Source organism: Oncorhynchus masou, chromosome 10 (genome assembly GCF_036934945.1).
Source record: "Oncorhynchus masou masou isolate Uvic2021 chromosome 10, UVic_Omas_1.1, whole genome shotgun sequence".
Lineage (NCBI taxonomy): Eukaryota > Metazoa > Chordata > Actinopteri > Salmoniformes > Salmonidae > Oncorhynchus > Oncorhynchus masou.
This window is the reverse complement of record NC_088221.1, coordinates 49925923-49945726: the sequence shown is the minus strand read 5'-3', so window position 1 is coordinate 49945726 and position 19804 is coordinate 49925923. Positions and strand designations below refer to the sequence as shown.

Here is a 19804-nt window from a genome sequence, read left to right as displayed (position 1 = left end):
GCCTAAACATCAGAGCCACAGGTAACTAACTATACATACCTCAGCCTAAACATCAGAGCCACAGGTAACTAACTATACATACCTCAGCCTAAACATCAGAGCCACAGGTAACTAACTATACATACCTCAGCCTAAACATCAGAGCCACAGGTAACTAACTATACATACCTCAGCCTAAACATCAGAGCCACAGGTAACTAACTATACATACCTCAGCCTAAACATCAGAGCCACAGGTAACTAACTATACATACCTCAGCCTAAACATCAGAGCCACAGGTAACTAACTATACATACCTCAGCCTAAACATCAGAGCCACAGGTAACTAACTATACATACCTCAGCCTAAACATCAGAGCCACAGGTAACTAACTATACATACCTCAGCCTAAACATCAGAGCCACAGGTAACTAACTATACATACCTCAGCCTAAACATCAGAGCCACAGGTAACTAACTATACATACCTCAGCCTAAACATCAGAGCCACAGGTAACTAACTATACATACCTCAGCCTAAACATCAGAGCCACAGGTAACTAACTATACATACCTCAGCCTAAACATCAGAGCCACAGGTAACTAACTATACATACCTCAGCCTAAACATCAGAGCCACAGGTAACTAACTATACATACCTCAGCCTAAACATCAGAGCCACAGGTAACTAACTATACATACCTCAGCCTAAACATCAGAGCCACAGGTAACTAACTATACATACCTCAGCCTAAACATCAGAGCCACAGGTAACTAACTATACATACCTCAGCCTAAACATCAGAGCCACAGGTAACTAACTATACATACCTCAGCCTAAACATCAGAGCCACAGGTAACTAACTATACATACCTCAGCCTAAACATCAGAGCCACAGGTAACTAACTATACATACCTCAGCCTAAACATCAGAGCCACAGGTAACTAACTATACATACCTCAGCCTAAACATCAGAGCCACAGGTAACTAACTATACATACCTCAGCCTAAACATCAGAGCCACAGGTAACTAACTATACATACCTCAGCCTAAACATCAGAGCCACAGGTAACTAACTATACATACCTCAGCCTAAACATCAGAGCCACAGGTAACTAACTATACATACCTCAGCCTAAACATCAGAGCCACAGGTAACTAACTATACATACCTCAGCCTAAACATCAGAGCCACAGGTAACTAACTATACATACCTCAGCCTAAACATCAGAGCCACAGGTAACTAACTATACATACCTCAGCCTAAACATCAGAGCCACAGGTAACTAACTATACATACCTCAGCCTAAACATCAGAGCCACAGGTAACTAACTATACATACCTCAGCCTAAACATCAGAGCCACAGGTAACTAACTATACATACCTCAGCCTAAACATCAGAGCCACAGGTAACTAACTATACATACCTCAGCCTAAACATCAGAGCCACAGGTAACTAACTATACATACCTCAGCCTAAACATCAGAGCCACAGGTAACTAACTATACATACCTCAGCCTAAACATCAGAGCCACAGGTAACTAACTATACATACCTCAGCCTAAACATCAGAGCCACAGGTAACTAACTATACATACCTCAGCCTAAACATCAGAGCCACAGGTAACTAACTATACATACCTCAGCCTAAACATCAGAGCCACAGGTAACTAACTATACATACCTCAGCCTAAACATCAGAGCCACAGGTAACTAACTATACATACCTCAGCCTAAACATCAGAGCCACAGGTAACTAACTATACATACCTCAGCCTAAACATCAGAGCCACAGGTAACTAACTATACATACCTCAGCCTAAACATCAGAGCCACAGGTAACTAACTATACATACCTCAGCCTAAACATCAGAGCCACAGGTAACTAACTATACATACCTCAGCCTAAACATCAGAGCCACAGGTAACTAACTATACATACCTCAGCCTAAACATCAGAGCCACAGGTAACTAACTATACATACCTCAGCCTAAACATCAGAGCCACAGGTAACTAACTATACATACCTCAGCCTAAACATCAGAGCCACAGGTAACTAACTATACATACCTCAGCCTAAACATCAGAGCCACAGGTAACTAACTATACATACCTCAGCCTAAACATCAGAGCCACAGGTAACTAACTATACATACCTCAGCCTAAACATCAGAGCCACAGGTAACTAACTATACATACCTCAGCCTAAACATCAGAGCCACAGGTAACAGGTAACTATACATACCTCAGCCTAAACATCAGAGCCACAGGTAACTAACTATACATACCTCAGCCTAAACATCAGAGCCACAGGTAACTAACTATACATACCTCAGCCTAAACATCAGAGCCACAGGTAACTAACTATACATACCTCAGCCTAAACATCAGAGCCACAGGTAACTAACTATACATACCTCAGCCTAAACCTAAACATCAGAGCCACAGGTAACTAACTATACATACCTCAGCCTAAACATCAGAGCCACAGGTAACTAACTATACATACCTCAGCCTAAACATCAGAGCCACAGGTAACTAACTATACATACCTCAGCCTAAACATCAGAGCCACAGGTAACTAACTATACATACCTCAGCCTAAACATCAGAGCCACAGGTAACTAACTATACATACCTCAGCCTAAACATCAGAGCCACAGGTAACTAACTATACATACCTCAGCCTAAACATCAGAGCCACAGGTAACTAACTATACATACCTCAGCCTAAACATCAGAGCCACAGGTAACTAACTATACATACCTCAGCCTAAACATCAGAGCCACAGGTAACTAACTATACATACCTCAGCCTAAACATCAGAGCCACAGGTAACTAACTATACATACCTCAGCCTAAACATCAGAGCCACAGGTAACTAACTATACATACCTCAGCCTAAACATCAGAGCCACAGGTAACTAACTATACATACCTCAGCCTAAACATCAGAGCCACAGGTAACTAACTATACATACCTCAGCCTAAACATCAGAGCCACAGGTAACTAACTATACATACCTCAGCCTAAACATCAGAGCCACAGGTAACTAACTATACATACCTCAGCCTAAACATCAGAGCCACAGGTAACTAACTATACATACCTCAGCCTAAACATCAGAGCCACAGGTAACTAACTATACATACCTCAGCCTAAACATCAGAGCCACAGGTAACTAACTATACATACCTCAGCCTAAACATCAGAGCCACAGGTAACTAACTATACATACCTCAGCCTAAACATCAGAGCCACAGGTAACTAACTATACATACCTCAGCCTAAACATCAGAGCCACAGGTAACTAACTATACATACCTCAGCCTAAACATCAGAGCCACAGGTAACTAACTATACATACCTCAGCCTAAACATCAGAGCCACAGGTAACTAACTATACATACCTCAGCCTAAACATCAGAGCCACAGGTAACTAACTATACATACCTCAGCCTAAACATCAGAGCCACAGGTAACTAACTATACATACCTCAGCCTAAACATCAGAGCCACAGGTAACTAACTATACATACCTCAGCCTAAACATCAGAGCCACAGGTAACTAACTATACATACCTCAGCCTAAACATCAGAGCCACAGGTAACTAACTATACATACCTCAGCCTAAACATCAGAGCCACAGGTAACTAACTATACATACCTCAGCCTAAACATCAGAGCCACAGGTAACTAACTATACATACCTCAGCCTAAACATCAGAGCCACAGGTAACTAACTATACATACCTCAGCCTAAACATCAGAGCCACAGGTAACTAACTATACATACCTCAGCCTAAACATCAGAGCCACAGGTAACTAACTATACATACCTCAGCCTAAACATCAGAGCCACAGGTAACTAACTATACATACCTCAGCCTAAACATCAGAGCCACAGGTAACTAACTATACATACCTCAGCCTAAACATCAGAGCCACAGGTAACTAACTATACATACCTCAGCCTAAACATCAGAGCCACAGGTAACTAACTATACATACCTCAGCCTAAACATCAGAGCCACAGGTAACTAACTATACATACCTCAGCCTAAACATCAGAGCCACAGGTAACTAACTATACATACCTCAGCCTAAACATCAGAGCCACAGGTAACTAACTATACATACCTCAGCCTAAACATCAGAGCCACAGGTAACTAACTATACATACCTCAGCCTAAACATCAGAGCCACAGGTAACTAACTATACATACCTCAGCCTAAACATCAGAGCCACAGGTAACTAACTATACATACCTCAGCCTAAACATCAGAGCCACAGGTATTTTTTTAACCTTTATTTAACTAGGCAAGTCAGTTAAGAACAATTTCTTATTTTCAATGACAGCCTAGGAACAGTGGGTTAACTGCCTGTTCAGGGGCAGAATGACAGATTTGTACCTTGTCAGCTCGGGGGTTTGAACTTGCAACCTCCTGGTTACTAGTCCAACACTCTAACCACTAGGCTAGCCTGCCGCCCCTTCCACAAAGCTGTGAACAATCTTCGAGACAAGGCACAAAGGGCCATCAAAAGGAACATAAAATTCAACATAACAAATAGGATCTGGCAAAAAAATACTTGAATAGTTATATAACCCATTGCCCTTTATGGTTGTGAGGTCTGGGGTCCGCTCACCAACCAAGAATTCACAACATGGGAAAAACACCAAATTGAGACTGTGCATGCAGAATTCTGCAACAATATCCTGAGTGTACGACAGAGAGACAGAGAGAGACACAGAGACAGAGAGAGAGAGTGTGTATTTGTACAGTATCCTGAGTGTACGACAGAGAGACAGAGAGAGATACAGAGACAGAGAGAGACACAGAGACAGAGAGAGACACAGAGACAGAGAGAGAGAGTGTGTATTTGTACAGTATCCTGAGTGTACGACAGAGAGACAGAGAGAGATACAGAGACAGAGAGAGAGTGTGTATTTGTACAGTATCCTGAGTGTACGACAGAGAGACAGAGAGAGATACAGAGACAGAGAGAGACAGAGAGAGATACAGAGACAGAGAGAGACACAGAGACAGAGAGAGAGAGTGTGTATTTGTACAGTATCCTGAGTGTACGACAGAGAGACAGAGAGAGATACAGAGACAGAGAGAGAGACACAGAGACAGAGAGAGAGTGTGTATTTGTACAGTATCCTGAGTGTACGACAGAGAGACAGAGAGAGATACAGAGACAGAGAGACAGACAGAGACAGAGAGAGAGAGTGTGTATTTGTACAGTATCCTGAGTGTACGACAGAGAGACAGAGAGAGAGAGAGAGACAGAGAGAGAGACACAGAGAGACAGAGAGAGAGAGACAGAGAGACACAGAGAGACAGAGAGAGAGAGAGAGAGAGAGAGACAGAGAGAGAGAGAGAGTGTGTATTTGTACAGTATCCTGAGTGTACGACAGAGAGACAGAGAGAGAGAGAGAGACAGAGAGAGACAGAGAGACAGAGAGAGACACAGAGACAGAGAGAGAGAGAGAGAGAGATACAGACAGAGAGAGACAGAGAGAGAGAGAGAGAGAGAGACAGAGAGACAGAGAGAGAGAGAGAGAGAGAGAGACAGAGAGAGAGAGAGAGTGTGTATTTGTACAGTATCCTGAGTGTACGACAGAGAGACAGAGAGAGAGAGAGAGAGAGATACAGACAGAGACAGAGAGAGAGAGAGAGAGAGATACAGACAGAGAGAGACAGAGAGAGAGAGAGAGAGAGAGAGAGAGATACAGACAGAGAGAGACAGAGAGAGAGAGAGAGAGAGAGAGAGAGAGACAGAGAGACAGAGAGAGAGAGAGAGAGAGAGAGACAGAGAGAGAGAGAGAGTGTGTATTTGTACAGTATCCTGAGTGTACGACAGAGAGACAGAGAGAGAGAGAGAGACAGAGAGAGACAGAGAGACAGAGAGAGACACAGAGACAGAGAGAGAGAGAGAGAGAGAGAGATACAGACAGAGAGAGACAGAGAGAGAGAGAGAGAGAGAGAGAGAGAGACAGAGAGACAGAGAGAGAGAGAGAGAGAGAGAGACAGAGAGAGAGAGAGAGTGTGTATTTGTACAGTATCCTGAGTGTACGACAGAGAGACAGAGAGAGAGAGAGACAGAGAGAGACAGAGAGACAGAGAGAGACACAGAGACAGAGAGAGAGAGAGAGAGAGATACAGACAGAGAGAGACAGAGAGAGAGAGAGAGAGAGACAGAGAGACAGAGAGAGAGAGAGAGACAGACAGAGAGAGACAGAGAGAGAGAGAGAGACAGACAGAGAGAGACAGAGACAGAGAGAGAGAGACAGACAGAGAGAGACAGAGACAGAGAGAGAGAGACAGACAGAGAGAGACAGAGAGTGTATTTGTACAGTTATACTATACCTCTCCCACACCAGTCTGCAGGATCTTCAGTCCTGTCTCAGACTCCAGAAAGGTCTTCTCAGACACTGACAAAACCACAACAAACAGAGCCAACAGTTATCATTCATGAATATCAACATACTATTCTGTCTGAGCCCTGGTCAAAAGTAATGCGCTGGAATAGGGAATAGGGTGGTATTTTGGATGCACAGTCTGTGCTGTCAGCTCCTATGAGGCTCAGAGTAAAAGGAATTGTGGGTTATATACCACACCTAATTAGAATCACCGAAAAAAGACAGGGAAATGTTGACATCAGTACATGTCTCTCTCAACCCAGCCAGGGTCTAACTTTTACATTCAGCTGGAGTTCGGCCACAGACAGACCGTGGGAAATAGATCAGTTGGGGTTCTGCCACAGACACACAGTGGGAAATAGATCAGTTGGGGTTCTGCCACAGACACACAGTGGGAAATAGATCAGATGGAGTTCTGTCACAGACAGACCATGGGAAATAGATCAGCTGGAGTTCTGTCACAGACAGACCGTGGGAAATATATATTTATAGCTCTTCTTCTAAGGCTCTAAAGATATTTTATTTTGTCACTAAATTGAATAAACTCAGTTTTAAAAAAAATATGATAATTTCCTCTCAAGAGTTTCTCAAAGAAATAGTTCTGATGTTAACATACAGTTTTTCACATTTCCTGACATTTAATCAGAGTAAATATTCCCTGTGTTAGGTCAGTTAGGATCACCACAATATTTTAAGAATGTGAAATGTCAGAATAATAGTAGAGAGAATTATTTATTTCATCTTCTATTCTTTCATCACATTCCCAGTGGGTCAGAAGTTAACATACATTCAATTTGTGTTTGGTAGCATTGAATTTAAATTGTTTAACTTGGGTCAAACATTTCAGGTAGCCTTCCACAAGCTTCCCACAATATTTTGGGTGAATTTTGAACCATTCCTCCTGACAGAGCTGGTGTAACTGAGTCAGGTTTGTAGGCCTCCTTGCTCGCAGACATTTTTTCAGTTCTGCCCACAAATGTTCTATAAGATTGAGGTCAGGGCTTTGTGATGGCCACTCCAATACCTTGACTTTGTTGTACTTAGGCCATTTTTCCACAACTTTGGAAGTATGCTTGGGGTCATTGTCCATTTGGAAGACCCATTTGCAACCAAGCTTGAACTTCCTGACTGATGTCTTGAGATGTTGCTTCAATATATCCACATCATTTTCCCTCCTCATGGTGCCATCTATTTTGTGAAGTTCACCTGTCCCTCCTGCAGCAAAGCACCCCCACAACATGATGCTGCCACCCCTGTCCTTCACGGTTGGGATGTGTTCTTCAGCTTGCAAGCCTCCCTCTTTTTCCTCCAAACATAACGATGGTCATTATGGCCAAACAGTTCTATTTTTGTTTCATCAGGCGAAAGGACATTTCTCCGAAAAGTACAGCTTTGTCTCCATGTGCAGTTGCAAACCGTAGTCTGGCATTTTTATGACGGTTTTTAGAGCAGTAGCTTCTTCCTTGCTGAGCGGCCTTTCAGATTATGTCGATATAGGAGTCGTTTTACTGTGGATATAGATACTTTTGCACCTGTTTCCTCCAGCATCTTTACAAGGTCCTTTGCTGCTGTTCAGGAATTGATTTGCACTTTTCACACCAAAGTAGGTTAATCTCTAGGAGACAGAAGGCGTCTCCTTCCTAAAGGGTATGACGGCTGCGTGGTCTCATGGTGTTTGTACTTGCGTACTACTGTTTGTACAGATGAACGTGGTACCTTCAGGCGTTTGGAAATTGTTCCCAAGGATGAACCAGACTTGTGGAGTTCTTGGCTAATTACTTTTGATTTTCCCAAAGAGGGACTGAGTTTGAAGGTAGGCCTTGAAATACTTCCACAGGTACACCTCCAATTGACTCAAATGATGTCAATAAGCCTATCAGAAGCTTCTAAAGCCATGACATAATTTTCTGGAATTTTCTAAGCTGTTTAAAGGCGCAGTCAACTTAGTGAACGTAAACTTCTGACCCATTGGAATTGATACAATGAATTATAAGTGAAATAATCTGTCAATAACAATTGTTGTAAAAATGACTTGTGTCGTGCACAAAGTAGATGTCCTAACCAACTTGCCAAAACTATAGTTTGTTAACAAGAAATTTGTGGAGTGGTTGAAAAAACAAGTTTTAATGACTTCAACCTAAGTGTATGTAAACTTCTGACTTCAACTGTATATATAAGGAAATGTTAAACAATGGTTGAGTTAAATTAGAATTTCAGGATTGCATGAAATGTAGGGATTAGAACATGTCCAGAGCCCAGAATGTCAGAGAGCTGTCTGGCTGCTGATAGAGGCTGCACCGTAAATGACCGGAGCCATACGGACCCTTGGGAAAAGTAGTGCACTGTATATGGAATAGGGTGGCGTTTGGGACAAACACCCAAAAAGAATGGATCCCAGACCTAGTTTCATTATCCCTGTCTTTCTGTCTCCCTCTTGTGCAGCATTTTAGTCTGTGAGCGAGAGGGGAAAAGAGAGACAGGGAAGGACAGACGGACGGACGGACGGATGGACGGACGGACGGACGGACGGACGGACGGACGGACAGACAGACAGACAGACAGACAGACAGACAGACAGACAGACAGACAGACAGACAGACAGACAGACAGACAGACAGACAGACAGGTTCTTTCTCACCAGCCTTCTCAGCCACGTCCTCTGCACTCATATTCTGAGGATTTTGTCTGATCCTGAACGTCAGGGCTGGACCCACAACACTGGAGCAACATAGCAAGCAGGGAAACAGGTATTATTGACTTACTGTATATGCTGCCACACACAGTCATACAGGCAGACAAATACACACACACGCACGCATACAAGCACACGTCCACAGAGACACACACACACACCGTGACCATACAGTACCTGATGTTGATGAAGCTGCTGGTAGTCAGGTGGATTCTCTCTGCCAATAGTTCCAGTAGTTTCACCCCATCATACAGACTGAGAGGACTGGAGAACAACAATTACAACAATGACAATGACAATGACAACAACGACAACGTGCAATTAAGACATTACATTCATCAACAACCATATGCCCTTAGAGTCTAGACTTAAAATTATAATATTAAATATACTAAAACATCCTGCTCTGCAGAGGTAATGATATAATTGCCTTATGCAGTATCTTTTAGATATCATAGTATCATTTATATATCATAGTATCTTTTAGATATCATAGTATCATTTAGATATCATAGTATCATTTAGATATCATAGTATCATTTAGATATCATAGTATCATTTAGATATCATAGTATCATTTAGATATCATAGTATCATTTAGATATCATAGTATCATTTAGATATCATAGTATCATTTAGATATCATAGTATCATTTAGATGTGTAAAAAAAAGCCACGTATCAGTATTAAGGACTAAGGTACGAGTCATAGCTTTACAGACAGCATGAAGGACTAAGGTACGAGTCATAGCTTTACAGACAGCATTAAGGACTAAGGTACGAGTCAGAGCTTTACAGACAGCATTAAGGACTAAGGTACGAGTCATAGCTTTACAGACAGTATTAAGGACTAAGGTACGAGTCAGAGCTTTACAGACAGCATTAAGGACTAAGGTACGAGTCATAGCTTTACAGACAGTATTAAGGACTAAGGTACGAGTCATAGCTTTACAGACAGCATGAAGGACTAAGGTACGAGTCATAGCTTTACAGACAGCATGAAAGACTAAGGTACGAGTCATAGCTTTACAGACAGCATGAAAGACTAAGGTACGAGTCATAGCTTTACAGACAGCATGAAGGACTAAGGTACGAGTCATAGCTTTACAGACAGCATGAAGGACTAAGGTATGAGTCATAGCTTTACAGACAGCATGAAGGACTAAGGTACGAGTCATAGCTTTACAGATAGCATGAAGGACTAAGGTACGAGTCAGAGCTTTACAGACAGCATGAAGGACTAAGGTACGAGTCATAGCTTTACAGACAGCATGAAGGACTAAGGTACGAGTCAGAGCTTTACAGATAGCATGAAGGACTAAGGTACGAGTCATAGCTTTACAGACAGCATGAAGGACTAAGGTACGAGTCATAGCTTTACAGACAGCATGAAGGACTAAGGTACGAGTCAGAGCTTTACAGATAGCATGAAGGACTAAGGTACGAGTCATAGCTTTACAGACAGCATGAAGGACTAAGGTACGAGTCATAGCTTTACAGACAGCATGAAGGACTAAGGTACGAGTCAGAGCTTTACAGACAGCATGAAGGACTAAGGTACGAGTCATAGCTTTACAGACAGCATGAAGGACTAAGGTACGAGTCATAGCTTTACAGACAGCATGAAGGACTAAGGTACGAGTCATAGCTTTACAGACAGCATGAAGGACTAGTCAGGCTTTACAGATAGCATGAAAGACTTTAGTCAGCTTTACAGACAGCATTAAGGACTAAGGTACGAGTCATATCTTTACAGACAGCATGAAGGACTAAGGTACGAGTCATAGCTTTACAGATAGCATGAAGGACTAAGGTACGAGTCATAGCTTTACAGATAGCATGAAGGACTAAGGTACGAGTCATAGCTTTACAGACAGCATGAAGGACTAAGGTACGAGTCATAGCTTTACAGACAGCATGAAGGACTAAGGTACGAGTCAGAGCTTTACAGATAGCATGAAGGACTAAGGTACGAGTCATAGCTTTACAGACAGCATGAAGGACTAAGGTACGAGTCATAGCTTTACAGACAGCATGAAGGACTAAGGTACGAGTCATATCTTTACAGATAGCATGAAGGACTAAGGTACGAGTCAGAGCTTTACAGATAGCATGAAGGACTAAGGTACGAGTCATAGCTTTACAGTATTAAGGACTACGTTCTGAATCCTAACTTGTATAAGAGATCCACACAGTAAGTTACCAGAACAGACCTCTGGTTGGTGACGACGTATCCATACTCCTCCCTGTCTGCTGTTCCCCTCTCAGCAGCTGGTAGCCCTGCTGGGACATTGGAGCTTTTCACCTTCTCTTTCACATCCTCCACAGAGACAGAGGAGCCCTTGGCTGTCACGCTGACCCCTATAGGTGCTTTGAGGGTGGGACTAGTGGCAGCAGGGGCCAGGGTAGGGGCCACATCAGCTACCGAGGGAGAGGGGGCAAGGACGGGAGCACTCTCTCCCTTGTTGGACACGGTGTCACTGTTCTTAAGCATCTGCTGTTTCTGTGTAGAGGACACCCAGAGACACCAAGAGACAGGACAATGACCATGATAGCAGCATTATAATATATACCTAATATTATAAATGTCATGCAATACCACTTAGTACTGTATTTCTGCACTATCTGATCTGAACATACCTCCTTCGGTGTGATCGGTTCATTGGTAAACGGATCTGAAAAAAGAGAATAAAGAGAGCATTAAAATGATTTACAGGAAATGACTCACGTGTGATTCGTTCATTATTCATTGATATTGAATGACTACGCTCCCTTCTGTGTGCAGACAGATGTACTGAGCTGGTCTTGTTACATCCACCATAGTTTTTTGGAAAACGACTGATCCACCATTCTGACTGCTCATGAGAACAGGATGGTCCAACGAGGCAAGAAGAGACTAATATGAGAAGAGAATATCTGAGCCAGAACAGTTGTCAGAGTCAGATCAGAACAATGGTCCTCAGCTTGCATCAGCTGCAGCACCACGGACAGACAGACAGACAGACAGACAGACAGACAGACAGACAGACAGACAGACACAGACAGACAGACAGACAGACAGACAGACAGACAGACAGACAGACAGACAGACAGACAGACAGAGGTCTGTGGTACCTGCGTTCTCCTGGTCGTCAGCCTTCATCCTTTGCAGCACCACAGCAAGTCTGTAGAGCTGCTGGGGGGTCAGGTCCCTAGGATCAACACTGTACATCTCCAGGGTCTCCACCATACGCTGTAGGATAGACTCTACACAGACAGACACACAGAAATGACAGGTTAGTCTCAGTAAACTGTCAGCACCAGGCTAGTCATAGAAGACTGTCAGGACCAGGCTAGTCATAGTAGACTGTAGTAAACTGTCAGGACCAGGCTAGTCATAGTAGACTGTAGTAAACTGTCAGGACCAGGCTAGTCATAGTAGACTGTAGTAAACTGTCAGGACCAGGCTAGTCATAGTAGACTGTAGTAAACTGTCAGGGCCAGGCTAGTCATAGTAGACTGTAGTAAACTGTCAGGACCAGGCAAGTCATAGTAGACTGTAGTAAACTGTCAGGACCAGGCTAGTCATAGTAGACTGTAGTAAACTGTCAGGACCAGGCTAGTCATAGTAGACTGTAGTAAACTGTCAGGACCAGGCAAGTCATAGTAGACTGTAGTAAACTGTCAGGACCAGGCTAGTCATAGAAGACTGTAGTAAACTGTCAGGGCCAGGCTAGTCATAGTAGACTGTAGTAAACTGTCAGGACCAGGCAAGTCATAGTAGACTGTAGTAAACTGTCAGGGCCAGGCTAGTCATAGTAGACTGTAGTAAACTGTCAGGACCAAGCTAGTCATAGTAGACTGTAGTAAACTGTCAGGACCAGGCAAGTCATAGAAGACTGTAGTAAACTGTCATGACCAGGCTAGTCATAGTAGACTGTAGTAGACTGTCAGGACCAGGCTAGTCATAGAAGACTGTAGTAAACTGTCAGGACCAGGCTAGTCATAGTAGACTGTAGTAGACTGTCAGGACCAGGCTAGTCATAGTAGACTGTAGTAAACTGTCAGGACCAGGCTAGTCATAGTAGACTGTAGTAAACTGTCAGGACCAGGCAAGTCATAGTAGACTGTAGTAAACTGTCAGGACCAGGCTAGTCATAGTAGACTGTAGTAAACTGTCAGGACCAGGCAAGTCATAGTAGACTGTAGTAAACTGTCAGGACCAGGCTAGTCATAGTAGACTGTAGTAAACTGTCAGGACCAGGCTAGTCATAGAAGACTGTAGTAAACTGTCAGGACCAGGCTAGTCATAGTAGACTGTAGTAAACTGTCAGGACCAGGCAAGTCATAGTAGACTGTAGTAAACTGTCAGGACCAGGCTAGTCATAGTAGACTGTAGTAAACTGTCAGGACCAGGCTAGTCATAGTAGACTGTAGTAAACTGTCAGGACCAGGCTAGTCATAGTAGACTGTAGTAAACTGTCAGGACCAGGCTAGTCATAGAAGACTGTAGTAAACTGTCAGGACCAGGCTAGTCATAGAAGACTGTAGTAAACTGTCAGGACCAGGCTAGTCATAGTAGACTGTAGTAAACTGTCAGGACCAGGCTAGTCATAGTAGACTGTAGTAAACTGTCAGGACCAGGCTAGTCATAGTAGACTGTAGTAAACTGTCAGGACCAGGCTAGTCATAGTAGACTGTAGTAAACTGTCAGGGCCAGGCTAGTCATAGAAGACTGTAGTAAACTGTCAGGGCCAGGCTAGTCATAGTAGACTGTAGTAGACTGTCAGGACCAGGCTAGTCATAGTAGACTGTAGTAAACTGTCAGGGCCAGGCTAGTCATAGTAGACTGTAGTAAACTGTCAGGGCCAGGCTAGTCATAGTAGACTGTAGTAGACTGTCAGGACCAGGCTAGTCATAGTAGACTGTAGTAAACTGTCAGGGCCAGGCTAGTCATAGAAGACTGTAGTAGTCTGTCAGGACCAGGCTAGTCATAGTAGTCTGTCAGGACCAGGCTAGTCATAGTAGACTGTCAGGACCAGGCTAGTCATAGTAGACTGTAGTAAACTGTCAGGACCAGGCTAGTCATAGTAGACTGTAGTAAACTGTCAGGACCAGGCTAGTCATAGTAGACTGTAGTAAACTGTCAGGACCAGGCTAGTCATAGTAGACTGTAGTAAACTGTCAGGACCAGGCTAGTCATAGTAGACTGTAGTAGACTGTCAGGACCAAGCTAGTCATAGTAGACTGTCAGGACAAGGCTAGTCATAGTAGACTGTAGTAAACTGTCAGGACCAGGCTAGTCATAGAAGACTGTAGTAAACTGTCAGGACCAGGCTAGTCATAGACGACTGTCTGGACCAGGCTAGTCATAGTAGACTGTAGTAAACTGTCAGGACCAGGCTAGTCATAGAAGACTGTAGTAAACTGTCAGGACCAGGCTAGTCATAGAAGACTGTAGTAAACTGTCAGGACCAGGCTAGTCATAGTAGACTGTCAGGACCAGGCTAGTCATAGTAGACTGTAGTAAACTGTCAGGACCAGGCTAGTCATAGTAGACTGTCAGGACCAAGCTAGTCATAGAAGACTGTAGTAAACTGTCAGGACCAAGCTAGTCATAGAAGACTGTAGTAAACTGTCAGGGCCAGGCTAGTCATAGAAGACTGTAGTAAACTGTCAGGACCAAGCTAGTCATAGAAGACTGTAGTAAACTGTCAGGACCAGGCTAGTCATAGTAGACTGTAGTAAACTGTCAGGACCAAGCTAGTCATAGTAGACTGTCAGGACAAGGCTAGTCATAGTAGACTGTAGTAAACTGTCAGGACCAGGCTAGTCATAGAAGACTGTAGTAAACTGTCAGGACCAGGCTAGTCATAGAAGACTGTCTGGACCAGGCTAGTCATAGTAGACTGTAGTAAACTGTCAGGACCAGGCTAGTCATAGAAGACTGTAGTAAACTGTCAGGACCAGGCTAGTCATAGTAGACTGTAGTAAACTGTCAGGACCAGGCTAGTCATAGAAGACTGTAGTAAACTGTCAGGACCAGGCTAGTCATAGAAGACTGTCTGGACCAGGCTAGTCATAGTAGACTGTAGTAAACTGTCAGGACCAGGCTAGTCATAGAAGACTGTAGTAAACTGTCAGGACCAGGCTAGTCATAGTAGACTGTAGTAAACTGTCAGGACCAGGCTAGTCATAGAAGACTGTCTGGACCAGGCTAGTCATAGTAGACTGTAGTAAACTGTCAGGACCAGGCTAGTCATAGTAGACTGTAGTAAACTGTCAGGGCCAGGCTAGTCATAGTAGACTGTAGTAAACTGTCAGGACCAAGCTAGTCATAGTAGACTGTAGTAAACTTTCAGGACCAGGCTAGTCATAGTAGACTGTCTGGACCAGGCTAGTCATAGTAGACTGTAGTAAACTGTCAGGACCAGGCTAGTCATAGTAGACTGTAGTAAACTGTCAGGACCAGGCTAGTCATAGTAAACTGTAGTAAACTGTCAGGACCAGGCTAGTCATAGAAGACTGTAGTAAACTGTCAGGACCAGGCTAGTCATAGTAGACTGTAGTAAACTGTCAGGACCAGGCTAGTCATAGTAGACTGTAGTAAACTGTCAGGGCCAGGCTAGTCATAGTAACGTCCACTAGCACAGCAGCTAGCTAACGTCCACTAGCACTGTAGAAACTATTACACTCAACGACTCGATTAGTGTAGTGTTAGCTAGCTACATAGTTGTCTTTGCTGTCTTCGTATCCAAGGTAATTGTGTAGTTTAGAGTGTGTAGACTTAGAGTGATTATCTTAATTTACCGAGGTTAGCTAGCCAGCTATTTGTCGTCCTTAACGTAGGAGTCACTGCTAGCTAGCCAACAGCTAGCCAACGTCTTCCGAATTGAACTTCAACAACCCGGTCAACATTCCGCCTCGCTCCACAGGTAGTATCACATTTTCATTTCACTTCATTACAGTACAACGGTTTGATTTGTTTGATCGTAGCTAGCTAGCTACATAGCCGTCTTTGTATCTAAGACAATTGTGTAGTCTGGAGCGATTTTCTAGGTTAGCTAGCCAGCTATTGTCGTTCTTTTAACGTAACGTTACGTAATCAACACTGCTAGCTAGCCAGCTAGCCCCCGAATAGCAGCACTGTAGAAACTATTACACTCGACGGAACGACTTGATTAGTGTAGTGTCAACAACGTAGCCACTGCCAGCTAGCCTACTCCAGCAGTACTGTATCATTTCAATCATTTTAGTCAATAAGATTCTTGCTACGTAAGCTTAACGTTCTGAACATTCGATAAGTGTAGTCTACTTGTCATTCCAATCTCCTTTGCATTAGCGTAGCCTCTTCTGTAGCCTGTCAACTATGTGTCTATCTATCCCTGTTCTCTCCTCTCTGCACAGACCATACAAACGCTCCACACCGCGTGGCCGCGGCCACCCTAATCTGGTGGTCCCAGCGCGCACGACCCACGTGGAGTTCCATGTCTCCGGTAGCCTCTGGAACTGCCGATCTGCGGCCAACAAGGCAGAGTTCATCTCAGCCTATGCCTCCCTCCAGTCCCTCGACTTCTTGGCACTGACGGAAACATGGATCACCACAGACAACACTGCTACTCCTACTGCTCTCTCTTCGTCCGCCCACGTGTTCTCGCACACCCGAGAGCTTCTGGTCAGCGGGGTGGTGGCACCGGGATCCTCATCTCTCCCAAGTGGTCATTCTCTCTTTCTCCCCTTACCCATCTGTCTATCGCCTCCTTTGAATTCCATGCTGTCACAGTTACCAGCCCTTTCAAGCTTAACATCCTTATCATTTATCGCCCTCCAGGTTCCCTCGGAGAGTTCATCAATGAGCTTGATGCCTTGATAAGCTCCTTTCCTGAGGACGGCTCACCTCTCACAGTCCTGGGCGACTTTAACCTCCCCACGTCTACCTTTGACTCATTCCTCTCTGCCTCCTTCTTTCCACTCCTCTCCTCTTTTGACCTCACCCTCTCACCTTCCCCCTACTCACAAGGCAGGCAATACGCTCGACCTCATCTTTACTAGATGCTGTTCTTCCACTAACCTCATTGCAACTCCCCTCCAAGTCTCCGACCACTACCTTGTATCCTTTTCCCTCTCGCTCTCATCCAACGCTTCCCACACTGCCCCTACTCGGATGGTATCGCGCCGTCCCAACCTTCGCTCTCTCTCCCCCGCTACTCTCTCCTCTTCCATCCTATCATCTCTTCCCTCTGCTCATACCTTCTCCAACCTATCTCCTGATTCTGCCTCCTCAACCCTCCTCTCTTCCCTTTCTGCATCCTTTGACTCTCTATGTCCCCTATCCTCCAGGCCGGCTCGGTCCTCCCCTCCCGCTCCGTGGCTCGACGACTCATTGCGAGCTCACAGAACAGTGCTCCGGGCAGCCGAGCGGAAATGGAGGAAAACTCGCCTCCTGCGGACCTGGCATCCTTTCACTCCCTCCTCTCTACATTTTCCTCCTCTGTCTCTGCTGCTAAAGCCACTTTCTTCCACTCTAAATTCCAAGCATCTGCCTCTAACCCTAGGAAGCTCTTTGCCACCTTCTCCTCCCTTCTGAATCCTCCTCCCCCCCCCCCCTCCTCCCTCTCTGCAGATGACTTCGTCAACCATTTTGAAAAGAAGGTCGACGACATCCGATCCTCGTTTGCTAAGTCAAACGACACCGCTGGTTCTGCTCACACTGCCCTACCCTGTGCTCTGACCTCTTTCTCCCCTCTCTCTCCAGATGAAATCTCGCTTCTTGTGACGGCCGGCCGCCCAACAACCTGCCCGCTTGACCCTATCCCCTCCTCTCTTCTCCAGACCATTTCCGGAGACCTTCTCCCTTACCTCACCTCGCTCATCAACTCATCCCTGACCGCTGGCTACGTCCCTTCCGTCTTCAAGAGAGCGAGAGTTGCACCCCTTCTGAAAAAACCTACACTCGATCCCTCCGATGTCAACAACTACAGACCAGTATCCCTTCTTTCTTTTCTCTCCAAAACTCTTGAACGTGCCGTCCTTGGCCAGCTCTCCCGCTATCTCTCTCAGAATGACCTTCTTGATCCAAATCAGTCAGGTTTCAAGACTAGTCATTCAACTGAGACTGCTCTTCTCTGTATCACGGAGGCGCTCCGCACTGCTAAAGCTAACTCTCTCTCCTCTGCTCTCATCCTTCTAGACCTATCGGCTGCCTTCGACACTGTGAACCATCAGATCCTCCTCTCCACCCTCTCCGAGTTGGGCATCTCCGGTGCGGCCCACGCTTGGATTGCGTCCTACCTGACAGGTCGCTCCTACCAGGTGGCGTGGCGAGAATCTGTCTCCTCGCCACACGCTCTCACCACTGGTGTCCCCCAGGGCTCTGTTCTAGGCCCTCTCCTATTCTCGCTATACACCAAGTCACTTGGCTCTGTCATAACCTCACATGGTCTCTTCTTTCATTGCTATGCAGACGACACACAATTCATCTTCTCCTTTCCCCCTTCTGATGACCAGGTGGCGAATCGCATCTCTGCATGTCTGGCAGACATATCAGTGTGGATGACGGATCACCACCTCAAGCTGAACCTCGGCAAGACGGAGCTGCTCTTCCTCCCGGGGAAGGACTGCCCGTTCCATGATCTCGCCATCACGGTTGACAACTCCATTGTTTCCTCCTCCCAGAGCGCTAAGAACCTTGGCGTGATCCTGGACAACACCCTGTCGTTCTCAACTAACATCAAGGCGGTGGCCCGTTCCTGTAGGTTCATGCTCTACAACATCCGCAGAGTACGCCCCTGCCTCACACAGGAAGCGGCGCAGGTCCTAATCCAGGCACTTGTCATCTCCCGTCTGGATTACTGCAACTCGCTGTTGGCTGGGCTCCCTGCCTGTGCCATTAAACCCCTACAACTCATCCAGAACGCCGCAGCCCGTCTGGTGTTCAACCTTCCCAAGTTCTCTCACGTCACCCCGCTCCTCCGCTCTCTCCACTGGCTTCCAGTTGAAGCTCGCATCCGCTACAAGACCATGGTGCTTGCCTACGGAGCAGTGAGGGGAACGGCACCGCAGTACCTCCAGGCTCTGATCAGGCCCTACACCCAAACAAGGGCACTGCGTTCATCCACCTCTGGCCTGCTCGCCTCCCTACCACTGAGGAAGTACAGTTCCCGCTCAGCCCAGTCAAAACTGTTCGCTGCTCTGGCCCCCCAATGGTGGAACAAACTCCCTCACGACGCCAGGACAGCGGAGTCAATCACCACCTTCCGGAGACACCTGAAACCCCACCTCTTCAAGGAATACCTAGGATAGGATAAAGCAATCCTTCTCACCCCCCCCTTTAAATGATTTAGATGCACTATTGTAAAGTGGCTGTTCCACTGATGTCAGAAGGTGAATTCACCAATTTGTAAGTCGCTCTGGATAAGAGCGTCTGCTAAATGACTTAAATGTAAATGTATTTGTTAAATGTAGTAGACTGTAGTAGACTGTCAGGACCAGGCTAGTCATAGTAGACTGTAGTAAACTGTCAGGGCCAGGCTAGTCATAGTAGACTTTAGTAAACTGTCAGGGCCAGGCTAGTCATAGTAGACTGTCAGGACCAGGCTAGTCATAGTAGACTGTAGTAAACTGTCAGGGCCAGGCTAGTCATAGTAGACTGTAGTAGACTGTCAGGACCAGGCTAGTCATAGTAGACTGTAGTAAACTGTCAGGGCCAGGCTA

General features: G+C 45.2%; 1 protein-coding gene across 1 annotated transcript in view; it reads right to left on the bottom strand.

Moving 5' to 3' along the window:
- ptprna (protein tyrosine phosphatase receptor type Na) overlaps positions 1-19804 on the bottom strand; it is a 111961-nt gene that overhangs the window by 50417 nt on the left and 41740 nt on the right. Inside the window, exons 8-13 of the mRNA XM_064976975.1 lie at positions 12227-12358; positions 11753-11787; positions 11326-11615; positions 9291-9377; positions 9060-9139; positions 6369-6433 (exon numbers count right to left, since the gene is read on the bottom strand). Coding sequence (XP_064833047.1) covers positions 6369-6433; positions 9060-9139; positions 9291-9377; positions 11326-11615; positions 11753-11787; positions 12227-12358 — 689 coding nt within the window. The remainder of the gene's footprint in view (positions 1-6368; positions 6434-9059; positions 9140-9290; positions 9378-11325; positions 11616-11752; positions 11788-12226; positions 12359-19804) is intronic.